The 20375-nt window shown below is 45.2% G+C and overlaps 1 protein-coding gene across 4 annotated transcripts; it reads right to left on the minus strand.

Annotated features, from left to right (window-relative positions):
• Nucleotides 1-922: 922 nt before the first annotated feature.
• TMEM61 (transmembrane protein 61) lies at nt 923-18388 on the minus strand. Of its 4 annotated transcripts, XM_043552748.1 has the most exons (4): nt 18206-18388; nt 17581-17809; nt 11824-12188; nt 923-3258 (listed from the first exon to the last, which is right to left on the minus strand). In XM_043552748.1, the coding sequence occupies exons 3-4, from the start codon at nt 12171-12173 to the stop codon at nt 2973-2975; spliced, it is 636 nt and encodes a 211-aa protein (XP_043408683.1). In that variant the 5' UTR covers nt 12174-12188; nt 17581-17809; nt 18206-18388; the 3' UTR covers nt 923-2972. The 4 variants fall into 4 exon arrangements, with proteins under 4 accessions (XP_043408683.1, XP_027680409.1, XP_027680408.1 ...); XM_027824608.3 differs by lacking the exon at nt 18206-18388 and having other exon boundaries at nt 17581-18113; XM_027824607.3 differs by lacking the exon at nt 18206-18388 and having other exon boundaries at nt 17577-18008.
• Nucleotides 18389-20375: the final 1987 nt, after the last annotated feature.

The raw sequence follows: 20375 nt of genomic DNA on the forward strand, positions 1-20375 counted from the left end.
CTGGTTTTGTTAAGGCTGGTGACAGACCCAAAATTCATCTGACCTTGTCTTTATCTTCTGTCTGTTTGTACAGGCTCTGGAATTCTCTTTGGCTCTATTTCCCAAACAAATGCTCCAATTCTCTTTGTAAATAAATACAAAGAAACCAACTGCCAGCTACCCTGCCATAAAGAGTCAGTGGGAGTGCAGGAGGGAGGGAAGGAGCAAAGATAATGGCAGGAGAACAGCTTTTCATGGTCAGAGAGAGCAAAAACAATATTTGAAAAATACCTCAGCAACGTCCTTCAAAGTTTCTCTCATTGAATGTGGAGGTTCTTCGTGAGCCAGGCCTTCCTTCACACACTAGTAAGTGTTAGTCTTAGAAGATGGCTTGCAAGGAGTGAAATTACATCAGTTCTGTCTGTGCTGAGCGTGGGGACAGATTAGGCTTTGGATATTGTCCACCATCCCCAGCTAGTGAGAGATTATTTATTAGAAGCAGTGCTGTTTTAAGGCTGTTGAACCACACACGCAGAGCAAGTCCTTGAATTGTTCTTCCATATCTACTATGGGGTCTGCAGAGCACTTCACAACCTAAACGTTCTCTGACGAGGACACATCTAAGGTTATGGGCCTTCTGCCAGAAGAAACCCTACAACAATCCCTCTTTTACAGAGTTTGTTGCTTAGATGCCAAGGATCAAATGACAACAGCCTATACTTTATCTGGCCTTCACGGCTGGCTTAGATGCGCATTTGTTTATTGAAACTGTATAACGTATTTAAGTGGCTCTGGGTGTACAGTGATAGTGCACTAGGTAAAAATCAAACACAAATACAAAAACTCTACTACATGCTTAAGACCAAAAGGCAGTAAGTGAAGTCGCATAAGTATTTGGGGTCATTTGTCGGGAGGGGAGAACAAACAGGAAACAGCTGAGATATGAATGAATGTCCTTTATAAGCAATTATTAGTCACAGTTTTGGAAAATTAATTGTAAGCACAGTATATACTTTATTTTTGCTTTAATATTTTTATTGGGGGAAGATTGTCCATTAACGTCAGTTTGCAACAACAAACAACAAAAGAACCAAGCAAAAATTCCTTAAAAAACAAAAAAAATCCAACCCCTCCCAGCCCAAGAAATAGGAGGAGACAAGCCCCTCCCCACCCCATAAAGGAGAATTAAATCAACTAGAAAACAGAGACCCCACAACCCCAGCACACACACAAAAGCAATGACTACACGCTACTCTTCTTCATCTCCTCATGTCTCTAGAGAGTCTATATTGGCATACGCACACAGAATCATAAAGGTTCCATCAGGATCCTGGCAATTCCCACACACAGGGAATGCCTAAAACTTTGCAACAATTTTGACAGGAGATTTTTATTTTGCAACTACAAATTCTTTTACACAATTCCAGTCTGAATGTGAAGCATTTACTGTAAGCTCTGGGGAGAGGTTCACTCCTGTGGACTCAGTGGCAGACTTTCCGCTAAAGAGGCAATGCTCCAAAGGCTTGGGGACAGATTCTTAGCTGGTGTAATCCGCGTAGTTCCTCTGTGGCCATGGCACTCTGTGAATTTACACTGTCTGAGGATCTAGCTTAGTCTCACTCTAAAATGGTCATACATTTTGATTCCCTGAAGCTGCTTGATTGCTTCCCTCCCATTAATGCTTTGATATGTGTCACCATGGTGATTTTACAGGCTTGCTTTCTCCCACTGCCTTATGTGTGATTTCCCACGACAGCGAGAACTCTGCACTTCCTATATTTGTGTCCGTATGTATGGCAAATGACAGTCATAAAGTACACTGGCTAGTCATCATTGCCATCCATAAAAGTGACAACACTACCTCTCCCCTCTTCTCCTGCAATTGCCAGAAGTGTGCCCCACAGCCGTTTCTGGAGCTCATGGGTTTTCCATGAGACAGCAGCAAAGTGATTGACTTCGCGGGACAGCAGGCTGAATACAAGCCACTCAGATTATAAAGCTCTGCCCTCGACTCATTAGCTAATTAGTATCAAGGATTCCCCACAAGACGTTATTTGGGAGAGTTTGTCTTGCGTTGCTCGCAGAACAGGGAAGCTGGGTTTTTTTTCCTCCTGGGCGAACAATCTATTGAAGTAAGCACATTTTTGCCATACATATACACACTATACTGGCTGGATTTTCAGAGGTGCTGAGCACTTCAGCTCATGGCCAATGGTTGGGTAAAGCTTAAGTCCCAGCGTTCTTATCTACCAGAACAACCTCGGAGCCGAATGACTTAGGGAAATGTTGTCAAAAGTGCATTCAGCACCTAGGAGCCAAGGCCAAGCTTTTCAAAAGAAACTGGTGATTTGGGATGTCTCAAGTTTGTGGTGCTCAACTTGAGGCTCCTTAAGAGCCTGTTTTTCAGAGGCGAGTTGCTCAGCACCATCTGAAAATCAAACCCCTTTAAGGGGTCTTATGCTGGACACCCAAAAATCACCACTGAAAATCTTAGCTGGTGTCACTGAGTGGCAATGCAGCTTAGCCTGCTTAGTTACTAAATTGTTTCTTAAGATGGCACTTAGGCACCTAAGTTACCAGGCTTGTATAAAAATGTTACCCTAAGATGCTAGTCTTGGCTGGATCTCTCTTGTAAAGATTTCCCCATGCATTTCAACAGGCATCCTAGGTTCTCAAAAATATTTTCTTCTCTGTCCTGCTACCTGTCAAATATTTGCAATCATCAGTAATTGTATTAAAAATATGAAAGCTTGAAAACATTCTGATTATCCACACAACTCAGAAAATGGCAGCATTGAGATTATCTGGATTTACTGTAATTATTCTGGATTTACTCCTAGAAAAGACAGAAAAGCCATTTTGATCTGAATAGCTGATTTATGTTTCCCCTCTCACTTCATGATCATTACTTTAGAGAAGGAAAGGGCAGGCTCCAAAGCAAACAGACGAGGCAGCAATCTATAGAGTCCAACGCATTGTATGTGGTTCATAGATCACACGCCACGTACACTGATGTCTTCGTAGCTGGGCGGTGGTGTAGCGCTGGGCTCACCCAGTGACTCTGTTTCCCTCCTGGATGGCATGGTCCTGAGCAGTACACTGTCTGAGGAGCTGCGTCTGCGGCAACCTGGCCACGTATCATCCTCATCTAAGTCTCCGTACAGAGGGGGTGTAGTCTCCTCCTTCCCGCCACGAGGTGGTATATAACCGAGGGTACTTTGAGCAGGCCTGCAGTTCAGGGCTTCTTCATAGGTGGGGATAGCATTGGCATCCCAGGCACTGAAACAAAAAGCAAAGCAAACTTGCATCAAGCTAAACCAAATCAAATGCATCAGATTGTAAAATAGGATTTATAATGAAGTACATGGACCAGGTAAAAGTAGCTATCGCATTAGCTAGCTGTTGCTCCAAAACTCAAGAGAGGTTTGAATTTGACCAGGTTACGCTTTCTTTAACAGGGGGAGGGGGGAACCTACCACTACCAATTGCATAAGAATAGTCACAATTATTAAACCAGAGGTCCTTAGACTGTGGTCCCAAAGTGAGTCTGCAGGGGACTTGGTGGTGGTGTACGGAATGCTTGCTGGACACAAAAGTTGCAAAAGTGCTCAGCATCTAACAACTTCTACTGTGCCCCTGGTGCTGGTGGCTTCTCCTCCATTCCAGATGCTAAGCATTGTGTTAAAGTGTGGCTACATATTACTTCCTAATGTAAGCAATTGTTATTGTCATCACACGGAAGTCAAGGGAGCTGTTTCACGAGAAATTTTCTGCATGAAAGCGTGGTCCATTTTAATGAAAGACGTTTGAGAAACCCCATCATAAGTGTCTGAAGGCACACAGTGCTGAAGGCAATTTTGGTCCACTGCCACTCTGCACCATGTGGTGGTGTTTATAACAGTGTGTCGAAAAGTGAGAAACTGTTAATACTTTACAGCATCGACAGGCTGTGCATTTGGGCATCCCAAAATATGGGCCTCTCCTGATCTGACATGATCGTGCAGCTGATTTTCAGGAGACCTGGAGAGATGCTATAGCTTCAAGCTTCCTTCCCACCCTCTCCTTCAAATTGCTCTTTAGCGTTTACTTCTGCTGTCATGTCTAGAGGGATTCAGCCAGCCAGTGATGCCTAGATTCTGTTGCAGTTGGGGCTAGCTGACTTTATTTATGTCTTTAAAAAGATCTTCACGTAGTTTAGAACCAAAGACCCCAATGACGATCCAAGATCTTATTGTGCTAACTTGCCAAGGACAGTACAAACATACTGCTAGGTTGCCTTCCTGCCTGATCAGGTATAGTTTGAAACAAGAGGCAAGAAGGGAGTGTGGCAAATGAAAGCAGGGAAAATGGAGGAAAGGGAGGATGAGGGTTCCAAAAGCAGTCATGGGTATGGAAGTTATTGCAGGAGAGACTGGGGCTGTCCAAGTGCCTTTCAGATCCTGTCTGGGGTCTCTGGGTGCTGCCACAAGCCAAATACATATTATATTATTATTATTTATTAGGTATTAATAATGTCCACTGTTAATCATTAACTAATCAGCAGTGCGGAGAACCTGGGAAAAACACAATGTTTGTGCCTTTCAATTTTGTTTTGCTGAGTAAACATAGGCTGTGTACAGGTAAAACATTTGCACAACCTTTGATCTTCTCACTTCCCCTTTCCTTGAAGGGAAGATTATTTTTCAAAGCGGGTGGGAAATGTGTGTAAGGCCATGACCACAAACCTCTCAGTTAAACCTGTAAAAGGGCCTGGCTTGAGACTTGAGGTTTGTATTGCAGTGTTAGGACATGGTGACACACATACACACGCTCCAGAGAAACCCTGTGGGATCTCATGAAAACATCAAGCCATGATTCTTCCTTAGTCTGCAAACTATTGTACCTAAGGGAGCCAAAAGCTTGGGACTGAATGCCAGAACAAGGTGGGCATGTGTCACCACAGGAGACTTTCATCATTAGAATGGAACACAATGAAGTTTACATGTGAGGTGTTTACCTGAATTATCCACAGACCAGGCAGCACCCAGACAGCCGCTGTGCAAGCTGTCCTACACTGCCCTGCCAACGGGTCTCAGTCCTGCCCTAGCACGAACACTGTTAGAGTTGCCGTCTGTTACAGGAGTGCTCTATAAATGGGAAGGTCTGCATATAGGTAAATAGTTAGTAGATAAGGTGGTAGTAGATGATGCTCAAGAATTCTGTTTGTACAGCCCCAAGCACGATAGGGTCCTGGTCCATGACGAGGGCTCCTAGGCACTATGATAATATAAATAATAGTAACATCCAGCATTGTTCCTGGGGTTTGTAGGACCAATACATTTCTTCTTGCTGTGCACGGCAAGGTGCTTCTTGTGTGCAGCTCTTTACATGGAGCTCTTCACACCCACACACCAGTCAACAGGCTTCTCAGGCTCTCAGCAGGGCTAATACAGTTGCAAGCCAGAATTTGCCCAATTAGCTTATGGTGAGAAACTGGCCTTTTTAAACAAACAAGTTTGTAAGTCAACAAATTGCCCCAGGCCGGCTGTGGGACGTTCAATAGAAGCTGGGTGGGAAAATTCCAAGAACACATTTGTTCACTGGAATTTGCTGATCTGTGGAAAACAAAACATTTCACAGAGACATTCACTTCTGATGAAAGCAGGGATTTGACTGAAACCTGCCTGGCTCCTGCCTGCTCGCCCACCCAGCTCCTCAGCAGCCCACCTGCCAGACTGCCTCAGAAATGGGGAGCCCAGAGCTCCCCAGGTCTATGTCTCCAGGGCAGCCTACCTGCCAGGTGGCCTTAGAGCAGGGGACCCTAGGGCTTCCAGGGCCTGCAGCTCTGGGGTAGACACCAAGCAGACTGCCCCGGAGTTGGGGATCCGTTCCCTTTGTGGAGAATTTTTGGTTTCGTTCTGATTTGGAATGAAACCACCAATTTAAAAATATCACAGTCCTCCATGAAACAGAATGACCTTTCTCTGCCCTGCTCTGTTCAAAGGTTTCCAAGTGCAAAAGCCAACACAGCTGCTGGGGTGGAAGGAGCTCGTTCACAACGGCAAAGCTTTCTTTGTTGAACTGTGTGTTTGTGGTGAACTCATAGTACTGGGCTAATCACCACCAGGTCATGGGGGTAGTACAGGAGAAGGGCCAAAATTAGTGGGCCAGACCTCAGCTGGTGTGCATCAGTGTACTTCCACTGAAGCCAAAGGAACTACACTGATTGGCACCAGCTGAGGCTTTGGCCCTGGATTTTAAAAAGCTTCCCAAAAAGCATCTGGATGATCAGGAGCCTGTAATTTGTGTCCCAAGAGAGAATTTTTACAGTAAGTGCTTATGTTCCTTTTAGACTTATTTTTCCCATAGCCTGATTTATAGAAGACACTTCTACAGGCTTTTTTTTCCCCTTGGTGATTTATTTTGTTTTCAAAAATATCCCTGAAGTCACTCAGAGACAGAGAGCATGAGTACAGAAGAAAAAATGGTTTTGATTCAGAACTGGGAACAAGTCCCAGAGATTCAAACTGGGTGAAGAGTACCTAGCTAAATGTGCATTTTGGGGTGCTGGGGAGTCTGCCCCAAAGCCCATCAAAATCAGTGGGAATCTTTCCACTGACCTTAATGGACTTTGGATCAGGTCTTTTGTCTAACTGCATTTCTGTTCTACTTAGCAGTTAGTTGTGATGATTTTCTCCTGTGTGTGTGTTGTTTTTTTTTACCCTGTGTCCAATACAACTTGCTTCTATTTAAGATGACTGAGATTAGTTTATGGACGGCAAGGTCAATGAAAACCACTGCCACATGCTGTGGTGAGATGCCCACTATTATTCCTAAAACAGCATCTTGAAATATCCTTCTGCATATGGTGCTGCAAGAAAGGTGGCTAAGATCAGCACGTACATGGGCAGAGCCAGCTGGCCTGAAGGACGCTAGGTTTGATTACGTCACGAGAAAGGCCCAGCAATTCCTATTTTATTGAAATCTATCTGCCGCCCTGGCTGGGAAAACCGAGAAGTCTGCTGCTTGCCAGGAGCTAGGATTCGCGAAGTGACGGAGAGACTGCCGAGACTCGTCAAGCCCTCGGATCACTACCCCTTCCTGCTTCTCCACGTGGGCACCAATGATACTGCCAAGAAGGACCTTGAGCGGATCACTGCAGACTACGTGGCTCTGGGAAGAAGGATAAAGGAGTTTGAGGCGCAAGTGGTCTTCTCGTCCATCCTCCCCGTGGAAGGAAAAGGCCGGGGTAGAGACCGTCGAATCGTGGAAGTCAATGAATGGCTACGCAGGTGGTGTCGGAGAGAAGGCCTTGGATTCTTTGACCATGGGATGGTGTTCCAAGAAGGAGGAGTGCTAGGCAGAGACGGGCTCCACCTAACGAAGAGAGGGAAGAGCATCTTCGCAAGCAGGCTGGCTAACCTAGTGAGGAGGGCTTTAAACTAGGTTCACCGGGGGAAGGAGACCAAAGCCCTGAGGTAAGTGGGGAAGTGGGATACCGGGAGGAAGCACGAGCAGGAGCGTGTGAGAGGGGAGGGCTCCTGCCTCATACTGAGAAAGAGGGGCGATCAGCGGGTTATCTCAAGTGCCTATACACAAATGCACAAAGCCTGGGAAACAAGCAGGGAGAACTGGAAGTCCTGGCACACTCAAGGAATTATGATGTGACTGGAATAACAGAGACTTGGTGGGATAAGTCACATGACTGGAGTACTGTCATGGATGGATATAAATTGTTCAGGAAGGACAGGCAGGGCAGAAAAGGTGGGGGAGTTGCACTGTATGTAAGAGAGCAGTATGACTGCTCAGAGCTCCGGTATGAAACTGCAGAAAAACCTGAGAGTCTCTGGATTAAGTTTAGAAGTGTGAGCACCAAGGGTGATGTCGTGGTGGGAGTCTGCTATAGACCACCGGACCACGGGGATGAGGTGGACGAGGCTTTGTTCCGGCAACTCGCAGAAGCTACTAGATTGAATGCCCTGGTTCTCATGGGAGACTTCAATCACCCTGATATCTGCTGGAAGAGCAATACAGTGGTGCACAGACAATCCAGGAAGTTTTTGGAAAATGTAGGAGACAATTTCCTGGTGCAAGTGCTGGAGGAACCAACTAGGGGCAGAGCTCTTCTTGACCTGCTGCTCACAAACCGGGAAGAATTAGTAGGGGAAGCAAAAGTGGATGGGAACCTGGGAGGCAGTGACCATGGGATGGTCGAGTTCAGGATCCTGACACAAGGAGGAAAGGAAAGCAGCAGAATACGGACCCTGGACTTCAGAAAAGCAGACTTTGACTCCCTCAGGGAACTGATGGGCAAGATCCCCTGGGAGAATAACATGAGGAGGAAAGGAGTCCAGGAGAGCTGGCTTTATTTTAAAGAATCCTTATTGAGGTTACAGGAACAAACAATCCCGATGTGTAGAAAGAATAGTAAATATGGCAGGCGACCAGCTTGGCTTAACAGTGAAATCCTTGCTGATCTTAAACACAAAAAGAAGCTTACAAGAAGTGGAAGATTGGACAAATGACCAGGGATGAGTATAAAAATATTGCTCGGGCATGCAAGAGTGAAATCAGGAAGGCCAAATCACATCTGGAGTTGCAGCTAGCAAGAGATGTTAAGAGTAACAAGAAGGGTTTCTTTAGGTATGTTGGCAACAAGAAGAAAGTTAAGGAAAGTGTGGGCCCCTTACTGAATGAGGGAGGCAACCTAGTGACAGAGGACGTAGAAAAAGCTAATGTACTCAATGCTTTTTTTGCCTCTGTCTTCACGAACAAGGTCAGCTCCGAGACTGCTGCACTGGGCAACACAGCATGGGGAGGAGGTGACCAGCCCTCTGTGGAGAAAGAGGTGGTTCGGGACTATTTAGAAAAGCTGGACATGCACAAGTCCATGGGGCCGGATGCGTTGCATCCGAGAGTGCTAAAGGAGTTGGCGGATATGATTGCGGAGCCATTGTCCATTATCTTTGAAAACTCATGGCGATCCGGGGAAGTCCCGGACGACTGGAAAAAGGCTAATGTAGTGCCCATCTTTAAAAAAGGGAAGAAGGAGGATCCTGGGAACTACAGGCCAGTCAGCCTCACCTCAGTCCCCGGAAAAATCATGGAGCAGGTCCCCAAGGAATCAATTCTGAAGCACTTAGAGGAGAGGAAAGTGATCAGGAACAGTCAGCATGGATTCACCAAGGGCAAGTCATGCCTGACTAATCTAATTGCCTTCTATGACAAGATAACTGGTTCTGTGGATGAAGGGAAAGCAGTGGACGTGTTGTTCCTTGACTTTAGCGAAGCTTTTGACACTGTCTCCCACAGTATTCTTGTCAGCAAGTTAAAGAAGTATGGGCTGGATGAATGCACTATAAGATGGGTAGAAAGTTGGCTAGATTGTCGGGCTCAACGGGTAGCGATCAATGGTTCCATGTCTAGCTGGCAGCCAATATCAAGCAGAGTGCCCCAAGGGTCGGTCCTGGGGCCGGTTTTGTTCAATATCTTCATAAATGATCTGGAGGATGGTGTGGATTGCACCCTCAGCAAGTTTGCAGACGACACTAAACTAGGAGGAGTGGTAGATACGCTGGAGCGTAGGGATAGGATACAGAGGGACCTAGACAAATTGGAGGATTGGGCCAAAAGAAATCTGATGAGGTTCAACAAGGACAAGTGCAGAGTCCTGCACTTAGGATGGAAGAATCCCATGCACCACTACAGACTAGGGACCGAGCAGCTAGGCAGCAGTTCTGCAGAAAAGGACCTAGGGGTGACAGTGGACGAGAAGCTGGATATGAGTCAACAGTGTGCACTTGTTGCCAAGAAGGCCAATGGCATTTTGGGATGTATAAGTAGGGGCACTGCCAGCAGATCGAGGGACGTGATCGTTCCCCTCTATTCGACATTAGTGAGGCCTCATCTGGAGTACTGTGTCCAGTTTGGGGCCCCACACTACAAGAAGGATGTGGAAAAATTGGAGAGAGTCCAGCGGAGGGCAACAAAAATGATTAGGGGACTGGAACACATGACTTATGAGGAGAGGCTGAGGGAACTGGGATTGTTTAGTCTGCGGAAGAGAAGAATGAGGGGGGATTTGATAGCTGCTTTCAACTACCTGAAAGGTGGTTCCAAAGAGGATGGTTCTAGACTATTCTCAGTGGTAGCAGATGACAGGACAAGGAGTAATGGTCTCAAGTTGCAGTGGGGGAGGTTTAGGTTGGATATTAGGAAAAACTTTTTCACTAGGAGGGTGGTGAAACACTGGAATGAGTTACCTAGGGAGGCTGTGGAATCTCCTTCCTTAGAAGTTTTTAAGGTCAGGCTTGACAAAGCCCTGGCTGGGATGATTTAGTTGGGGATTGGTCCTGCTTTGAGCAAGGGGGTGGACTAGATGACCTCCTGAGGTCCCTTCCAACCCTGATATTCTATGATTCTATGAAAGGCCACGTGCTCCTGGTGGTGGGACGTGCCCGGAAATCAACATCTGCTACAGTCAGTAGTACACTTCCAGCCCTCCCCTAAAGTTTAGGAGGGAAGAGCTGAGGTTAGGCAAAAGGAAAAGGCTCACAACTAAGCAACTGGGCAATGGACCAGACTCCCATGGGATTTGAGGGAGGCTCAGTCGCTGATTCGCACCAGCTGAGAGAGCTGTTCCTAAAGCAAAAGCCCCCAACCCAATGCAGGATGATCAGGTTGAATGTCACAAATCATTTTTTCCCAGCCCTAATATTTATGGCATCCCATAGTTTCTCAAACACCACTGCTGAGCCACACAACACTTCCAAGCAGTTTGCAGAGCTGTACCTGTCACAATAATGGAGCGCAGGCAAGTGAAACAAAGGCAGTTGTGCCCTGCCAGAAGGGTTCAATTGCACAGATTCTTGTAGTCTTCAGCTTGTTGGGTCATGACACAAAACCTGAAACCTGTCACAGAGACAATCTGTCTGGTGGTTGTTCCTTTTAGGGTAAAAACAATCACAACCACATTTCCTGATGACACCAGCTATGAAGCAGCAGCAAACATGAGCCAAATTGCGAAGCAACCTGACGGGAACAAAGCAATTAAGACTACAGAGAATTACAGGAGTATTGATGCTAATGAGCGCACAGTCCTACCCCTGTGGAGAGGAAATATACTGCAGACACAAAGTGGTCAATGGGAAATATATCTGAGCAGCAGCATCCATCACAACAAAGTGAGCTTATTTCTACCTTGTCTTGATGCAGTCCTAATATTATCTTTTAAAATAACCAAGGACTAGAGTTACCATAGGGAAAATGTGGAATTGGCATAGAGAGCTGTCTTCTTAAGGTAGTAATCTCCTAGTGGCCCACAGTAGGAAAAGGGTATGTACTAAGGTATTGCCAACCCCAAACGTTGTGAGTCGGGCCCCACAAATCATGTGTTTGGCTTAAAAACCATGAGTTTGGGATTCTTTTATTTGCTCTCTGGTTTCTGAGCCTTTAGAGTTCACTCAGGTCACATTTTCAAGTTTTTCTCTGAAGCCATGAAAGCTAGAAATTTACTAAGAAAGAAAGAAAGGCTGAGAGTCTCTTGATTCCAGCAGCTGGGGCTTTCAGAGAAACAGTGAATACTTGTGATTAAAAATCCTGATAGTTGGCTACACTGGAGTAAGTAGTACTTAACTAACCCTCCCATCTCCTTTGTGAGGGAGGTTACGTTTGATCAGTGCTTTGAACATCTAAAATCCTACATAAACACTCAGCTTTATTATATGGTAGTTTAATCATGTAAGTTACTTATTGTCTGGTCTTGGAAATCCTAAAAATCAATGAAAACTAGGGTTTAAAAGAACTCGTATTTAAAAAAACATCGTTTCCCTTTTGAGAGTCATCGGTAGCAGAGATGGCACTAACCTGCATGTCCTTTTATCAAGAGGTTCCACGGTGAAGTAGTGTAGGTCTCTAGAGAAGTGGTACTGATAGTGTCGAGACATCCCCCGAGCGTTTGCTTTCACCGACCACAGAAGCCCAAAGAGGAGGAGGATGCCACCGATGCCACAGCAGAAGAAGCTGACAGACCTGAGCAGTGCATTAGAGGAGGAGGAGTTCGGCACCACTTTGGCTTCTCCATGAGGCACAGCCATAGCATCGTTATTAGACGTGGGTCCCACCTCTCCATCGCTCCACCAGGCAAAACAAAGCGTTCCTGTCACCAGCAGGATAGCTCCAGTGATGGTCACTCCATAGCGGAAAGAAGCAGCCATTCTACAGCCAGAGGCCTAGATATCAAACAGGTCAAAAGGAGAAGGTGACAGGGCCTAGATCATGCTGAAATAAAGGAAAGGGACTGAGGTGATAGGGATGCTGTCATGGTTTCCAGAAGGCAGGACCTTCCAGATGGGACAGCTGTCAAGCAAGGACCACTCTGTGGCTTAGAGACTTCAGTGTCCTCTTAAATTGCTTACTATGGGCCAAACTCTCCTCTCACATATGCAGTTCCCACCATTTCAAATGGGAGTTGATCATGTGTCTGAGGAGGGAATTTGGACTCCTGAACCCAAGAGTAAAGATAGCTATAGCTTTGGGCCTGTGAACCCTTCAGCGACCTTGTAAATATCTTTACAGTCTTTAAAAATAAAAAGTCTAACATTCCTATCCAGGCTAGATGAAAATCCAGAATTGGTGTCTGTCAGCTCCAGAGATTTGCATATTTTTTTGTCTTTGGATTTCACTCCAGACTTCCTCCCAGCTTGGAAAAGTGCCAGATTGTTTTATGGTCAAAGCTCTTTCCAAGATGTTAGGGGAAAGGATATAAACCTAAGCTGCCATACCTTCCAAATCAGGTACAATTATTACATGTTTTCTCATCTGAGTGGTGACTGTAAGACACTGGCTCAGGGACAGCAGGTATCCTGACCGAAGCACAGCTAGGGATAGATCAGGCTATGCTGCACTCTTGCTCTCTGAGTTAGTTCTCCAGCTAAAAGTTAGAACACTAAGACTCGTGTATATCTACATGCATTTACTCCACTGCAATTAATTTCATTATTGTGGGTAGCTCCAATAGAATAAACTCTAAGATGCTGGCAAACCAGGAAGACATCCAAAGCAATAAATAAGCTGCCTGAGCTCGCATCCAGGAGGCTGGGTGGATCCAAGCTTGGGTGGCTAGCGCAAGCCACCACCGGTGCCACAATGTCAACACTGATATTCTTAGTACGCTAACTCCAGCTGAGCTAACACAAGTCCATCTACCTAGGTTGCAGTGCAGATATACCCTTGGTCTACAGCACCTGGCAATCACAGAGTTCCTATCAAAGACTGAGTTCCAAGCTAGGATTTTAATAGGAGTCAATGAGCAACCACCTTAAGAGTCAGGGATCTGTCTGCCAGGTATAAGCTAAGCACTTTTGGAGGGCAAACAAATCATTGCTTTTCCCATGCACTCCTCAACAAGTTGGACCCCAATTCCCTAGTAAGGTGCCTTGGTTCTAATTCTCTGGCAGTTTCATTTAAATAAGAAAATAGACATTTATTTTGAAATTACATGTAATTTATTTTCTCTCTCCTGCAGTCTCAGTTTGTGATATTGCACATGTATTGATGGTGCATCTCTGCATGGTAAAAGGTATTGGGGGTAAGGGGAGAAGTTTAGTAGCTAGATATGGGGTTTTGGGGGTGGCTGGCATTTTGGGATTGAGGGATAAGCAAATTAGATGGATGCTTCTGCTGAAATGCTCAGCAGCATTAACATTTATGCCATCGTTAGGGTTCAGAGTCAAAACACCTTGACATGAACAAGGAAATTCACATCACACAGAGCTATTGTTTTCTGCAGCTGCATGAAGGCATCATGGTCTCAACTAACCTTGACAGTGTGATCTGTGTAAACTTCAAAACCACCAGGGTCAGAAACAATATTGTTTAGACTGAAAAGATAGCTTCTGGAGTCCAATTCTGTGGCTACAAAATTGTGGGATACAGGAAGCCCTTGCTACCTGAGTTGGAATTTTAATGGCTTTTGGCAACTGGTTCAGATTATGTCTATTTGTTAAATATGGGATTTTTCCCCTCTGTAAAATGCGACATTATCTGTGTGTGTACAGTGCCTGTCACCTGGGGCTCCGAACTTGGTTGGGCCTGTACAAGGCACTGTAATACTAAATTAATAATAATAATAATGTATATGCTTATAGTAAAAAGAATGCGGGGGAAGAATACAGCTGATATGCTACACAAACTGAATACAGTGGTTCAACAGCTTTCCATGAGCGGTGAGGCTGCCCTTTACTGTATTTTTGCTGCAGTGATATTCATTTAACCTCATTTTTCACGTTACAAATTAGCTTGAAGATCATCTTCAAAACTGAGTAGCCAGATGAATCCATACCACATCTGTAATCCACGAGCTGTAGTTAAGTAAAAAGCACCAGTAAATGTCGAAAAGTTCAAGATCAGTTCAGCATTGTCAAAACTGCAGCTACTTATCAGACGGGCCAACTAATGGAAACCTGAATTACTTAGTAGTGAAAGAAATGCTATGTGATCTGATCCACATTTAATGAAGAGCGAAGATGAGAAGTAAGATTTATTAAAGCCACCAGAAGCCTGGATGACTCAGAGGACGGATAACATGATACATCTTTCAGCTTGAGGTCATGGGTTCCAATCCATCCCCGGCTGGCATTAAGCCAAAATTACCATCTGCTAACTGATTAGTGGTCATTGCAAAATGAATTAGTGTTTCATGTGTGTAAGTAGACAGGTCAACGTATTGGAATTGGTACCATCATTGGCAACCTAAGGAGAGAAAGCAGTGGATGGATTGACTGGAGAGGGAGATTGAACTTTACTATGAACGTGACCCCTCCAGTGCAGCCTGAGGGTACATAAGCAGGGTAGCATGGAGAAGTTTGCCCATGTGCTGTCCTTGAAGTGTGGTACCTCATCATGCATATATAGAGGACTCTGGTCTCCAGAGTTTGTCAGCTGAGCATTTTTTGTGAGCATTAAATTCTACTGATTTTTTTTTCAAATGAATGAAATAATAATCAACGAAGAAAAATGATTTTTTTTATGGAAATATTAGCAAAGAGCCTCACACCAAAGTCCCTGGATCTAAGTAATCCCAAATTTAGTGAAGTTCAGATGCCAATTCAAAATTCAGCCCTTGGATCCAACAGTCAAATCCATCCCACCAACGGAATTTCAGCTGGATGCAGAAATCCACCAACACATCTCAGATTGCAGGATCAGGGAGCCTTTGAACGTGAGACCCTTCTCAGGATCTCAATGAGCAATTTAACCTTCAATCAAAAGGCTTCAATACCAGAGTCCCCTTCAAAACACCACTTCCTCTCAAAAGCACTGAAGTGTTTGTTTTCTTCTCCCACTTAGGAGGCTTTTCAATTGACTTTCATAGGCTAAGACCATTTGGAAGATTTGTATATTCAGGGCTTCAATTAACATAGCTAACAAAGTATTTAAAGTTAAAGGCCTTGATCCCACAATTGCAGCATCACCAACTCTCATGATTTTATCATGATTCTTGTGATAGTTCGTGTTTTTTGTTGAAGCCCCAGCTCCTGGAGTCAAGTGATGACATGAAAATCTCAACTTCCATTTAAACAAAAAATAAGATTCTAGCCTAAATAGTTGTGGAGAAAAGCTTGAAAACATGAGCTAAGTGCACCCTGAAGGCCCAGAAAGCAAAGAAAAGCACCTCCATATTCATTATTTCCCCAACACATGATTTTTTGGGAGCCTGGCTCAGGATTCTGCAATCAGCTTCAGATGGGTGGATTCCTACCCCACGTACTGCTCACATTGCCCTCATGGGTAGGAGTGAAGATGCAGGGCCCTAAACAGTATAAAGATAACTTGGAGAGGAGAGGAGAGGTTTTATCTTAAATCCAGTAGATGTCTGTTCATTATTTTGTATGCAAATAACCCCGAGAACGCTCTTCAGTTCTGCCTTCCAGAATTACTGCGTGGGGGAGGTTAAGAACTGAAGGGAGTCTCGGTGCTTGTGAAGTGTGATAGATTGACAGCTCTAGAGAATAAAGTTCTCTCTTGACATAATAGGCACAGCACAGGTAGTGACAGCGCAAGCTTCCCTCACCCACCCACCCACCCACACCCCCCGCCTGCCTCAGGCTGGATCCAAGAGGGTGATTTTTTCCACACGACAGGTTCCTGCTCCGACATCCCACCTCTGTTCCCACCACCACCACACACAGTTTTTTTTAACTACACCCACAACAACAAAACGTGCAGCATAGGCTTTTAAACCCTTTTTAAAAGGCTTCTCAAACATTTAATGTTTATCCCAATGTGCGAGCTGAAGGGGAAAGAGGACAGAGAAGCAGGGGGAAGAGGGAAAGGACTTTATCCCTCTCTGTGGCGATGGCTAAAACCATATCTACAAGAGACTACGGTTCTCCCTGATTCACATAGTTCCAAAGGCAAAAGACATAGCTGCTCTTCAGAATGCACCAAAATGAGTCATGTCAGGTATTATCAAACAAATTCCAAGAGAAGGATGCACTGAGAGCACCCCTCCTCCCACCAAGGATGGCTAATTACTAATTTCAAATACTGTCACCCAGCCAATGAGACACTCGGATAGCTTGTTCCCCCCTCCACCCACCCCATTTCCTATATTAATCCATAAAGAGAAAACCCTTTGACCTGATTCTAAACAATCCTTATGGGGGGAAACGTATTTGTATGTTCCATATACAACTATTATTACTATAGATGTCTCCAACAAGATACTTAGATATTGCATCCCCCATACAGTTATGCAGATGATGATTCATAAGATCTACTGTTAGTTAGAAAAACCATCTTATCCAGAGCCACAAGAGACAGAATGAGGCTTGAATTTCCCCCCATATCAAGAGAAAGTATGACTTCACCTCCACTGCCAGTCTCTCAACTGTGCACTCTTGATGCTTTTAATGCTCACAAATACAATTACCAGGAATACAATTAAGAAAACAAAGTAGGCTGAGAAGTTGGCGTGTTTAAGAAGGTTCCATCTAGCTTAGTTTTGAGAGAGAGAGATTTATATATATTTCAGTGCAAAACAAAATCAAAATACTAGTTGAGTTTTAACACAGCATTCAAGTAACTCTGCTAATATATTAACCTCCTACATGTGGGCTCAAGATGAGATCACATGCCCTGATGGCAGATTTGCAAGATGGAAGCACTTCTGCAATGGGATATGCAACCATGTTTTCAAAAAGCATTGCTGACGTTGTGTGCTCTGGGGGACTAAAGAAGGATGAGAAGAGTGGTGCCCAGTCCACTCAAAAATTAAGGGACATACCTGAACTTGTGGGCCATGGTCTTTTGGAAACTGGTAACATAAATGACTGGGGATAGAATTATGCAACATGGCAGGTTCTGATTAGCAGAGCAGGGCACAGTGCCTAGCTAACTCAGCCCATAGGGATCACAACTCTTTTTAAAAAGAGGGCACTTTATATTGACTGCTGTCAGTCAGATCTGGATGTTAAGCAACCCCACTAACAAGAGAATATATCCTATTCCCCTCTGAGTTTCTAACATCTTCGTGGTGCAAAGTCGCTAACAAGCACTGCTCCTCCTTTCCCTTACTGCATACCTAGGGCTGGGAGGCAAAGTAGGGGGGTACTCACCCACCTCACAGCCTCAGATACCCCCCCATCCGCTCAGCTGACAGAGGGCCTGGAGAGCAGCAATTGAGACTCTTCTAGCAGCAGGGGCCAGAGCACTAGACGGATCTGCTCCGGGGAATGCTAGCCTTGCGTACACAGGTCCCAGTCCGACAGTCCAAGCTCCCCAGTGCCTACAAAGAAAACTTTGGCAACAGCAGCGCCCCCCAGCGGAGAGGAGAGAGGCTCCCACTGAGCTAGTGCAAAAACAAACAAACAAAAAATCACAAAACAAAGCAAGAGCAGCTGCTGTAATCTCAGAGTCACAAGTGATGCTGCTGCACAAGATCCTTCATGCAAACTAGCAAACCCCTCCCACCCCGCCCTCTGCTTATTCCACGGACACTCCTTTGGAAAGTCTGTTCTCATCAAGGGAGTGTGGCCACAGAGCTCCTCCTGCTGCCTAGCCAGCCACACCCCAGCCTGCAGTAGGCACCCCGCCCTCCACCGCGGAAAGCTTGTCTTCCATACACGCTTTATCTTGCCCTGACAAGAATCAGGGCAAAACCATTTGCCCATAATCCCCTTATGTGGGCAGAACGTCATGGGAACCCCATCAAATCCCCCCCCCCCCAAAGCTACAGATGTTTCACCGAAGTCCTTGTTTCCTCCACTCAGGAAAAGCCCTGCGTGTGGCAACCCGCCTGTGCTGCCACTCTTGCCTAGGGTTGTTTCTGCTCGGCTTGCCTTGGCAAGTGAGGCGGCAGCCTGCTTCCAAGAATTCAGTGAGGCTGGCCGGCTGCTCCGTTTTCGCGGTTGATTCACCTTCCCTTTCCCATCCTACTGGGAGCATGAGGTATAAAGTGATGAGATTACATGACAAGCTCAATTTTCATTTAACAACAAGCAAGTCTAGCCCGTTAGGTTACCATAAAGCAGCTTGAAAACAAGAGCTCAAAAACGAGAAAGCAAATAAAAAGAACCCCAACTGTATTGTTGTTGTTTTCTTAATCTCCTGATTTTAAGCCAATCTCATGATGTGGGGCGGGGCAGACACATCATTTTTGAATGTTTGGAGTGGGCCATGCTGCAGGAAAGGCACTGGCTCTGAGCACAAGCCAGCACAGAAACAAACAAACAGCCGTGGGGCAGTTTAGAGGCTGAGGCTAGCGAAGAAAGGATGATCTAGTGGTTAGGGCACATGCCCAGGCATGGGGAGAGTGGGGGTGCAGTCTGTGCTCTGCCACAACCTTACTGTGTGACCTTGACCAAGTCACTTAGCCTCTGTGTGCCTCTGTTCCCTGTAGATGAGGGATGGGCGCATTTCCCTGCCTTGCAGTGGTGCTGCGTCATTAAAGATTGTGATTGTGGTACTGGGGGCCACATAAGCACCGGAGATAGAGACCTAGTGTTCCCTGTTTCTGGCCTAAGTTTTCAGGCTGAATACTTTTAATTGGCAGTGGCTCGAATCACCTGTGGATCTGGATTCCAAACAAGTGTGAAGTTTGAGGGTGTTCAAGTCTAAGGTTTGGCGACTTGTCCACCTTTATTGTTCTGTTTGATATCTGGATTTATAGGCTTTTTAACAGGTGAAATTCTGTAAAATTTGACGTGCATGACCAGAAATTGTCCTGTGCCACTGTGTAGTGTTGCTCTGTGGTGCTTAAGAGCTGTCATGTTTCTCCCCAGAAACAGCTAAACACCTCTGTAGCTCACTTACTTCCCTGTAAGAGTGCTGCAAGACTTACCACTGTAATAATGAATAATGAATTAACACTTTACAAGTATACAACACCTTTCACCCACAAACATCATTACAAAAGTGGTTAGTCTCCCCAATTTCCAGAGGGAAAAACGGAGGCACAGAGAGAGTAAGTGACCTGCCCACGTTCACACAGTAGCAGAGCATAGAATAGAATCCAGTAATATTGAATCTCACTTCTAGCCACTAGTCTATGCTGCCTCCACCTAAACCTGGTACATTCATGTTTGCAAAGCAGTTTATGGCTCTCAGTAAAGGGTTCTATGTAGGTGTTAAGTATCAGAATTATAAACAAACTACAGGCATTCCAAATGGCTTTGAAATCATGATTTTTCAGTTGACGTGAGTGTTTCTTCATTCTGCGGTCTGGATTTATAGGCGTTGTCTATGTTTGAGTGTTGTCATTTCAAAACACGGTGCATCAGTAAGCAATGTGTGCAATTTCAACTTCATGCATACTAGGGTGATGCAGGGAGAGTCCTGATTTTGAAAGAGTTTGCTCCTGTGAACAATTACTTTCAAAAGGAACTAATGTGCCTTCTGGAAGGAGTCGAATTGATTACTATTGCCCATGACAAACTTCAAAAAAGAGAGAGACATTTGAAGAGTCTTCCAGAGATGTCACCCAAGTACCCTGTTTTGAAAGATGCACGTGGTGAAACGTTAACGTTAAGATGTGCCACCAAAAGAGCCAAGGTATTGCTCCCAAAATTTCAAGATTTCTAAGCCCTGGTCTACACTAGGACTTTAGGTCGAATTTAGCAGCATTAAATCGATGTAAATCTGCACCCGTCCACACGATGAAGCCCTTTAGTTCGACTTAAAGGGGTCTTAAAATCGATTTCCGTACTCCACCCCTAACAAGTGGATTAGCGCTTAAATTGGCCTTGTCGGGTCGAATTTGGGGTACTGTGGACACAATTCGACGGTATTGGCCTCCGGGAGCTATCCCAGAGTGCTCCATTGTGACCGCTCTGTACAGCACTCTCAACTCAGATGCACTGGCCAGGTAGACAGGAAAAGAACTGCAAACTTTTGAATCTCATTTCCTGTTTGGCCAG

The sequence above is a fragment of the Chelonia mydas genome, chromosome 8 (assembly GCF_015237465.2).
Source record: "Chelonia mydas isolate rCheMyd1 chromosome 8, rCheMyd1.pri.v2, whole genome shotgun sequence".
NCBI classification, from domain to species: Eukaryota; Metazoa; Chordata; order Testudines; family Cheloniidae; genus Chelonia; species Chelonia mydas.

Bases quoted from the DNA above. Each gene is read 5' to 3' on its own strand.
- TMEM61 (XM_043552748.1), bottom strand. From the start codon at position 12,173: ATGGCTGCTTCTTTCCGCTATGGAGTGACCATCACTGGAGCTATCCTG. The intron at 3,259-11,823 runs GTTAGTGCCATC...TTTTTGTTTCAG, and splicing joins CTTGATAAAAGGACATGCAG to TGCCTGGGATGCCAATGCTA.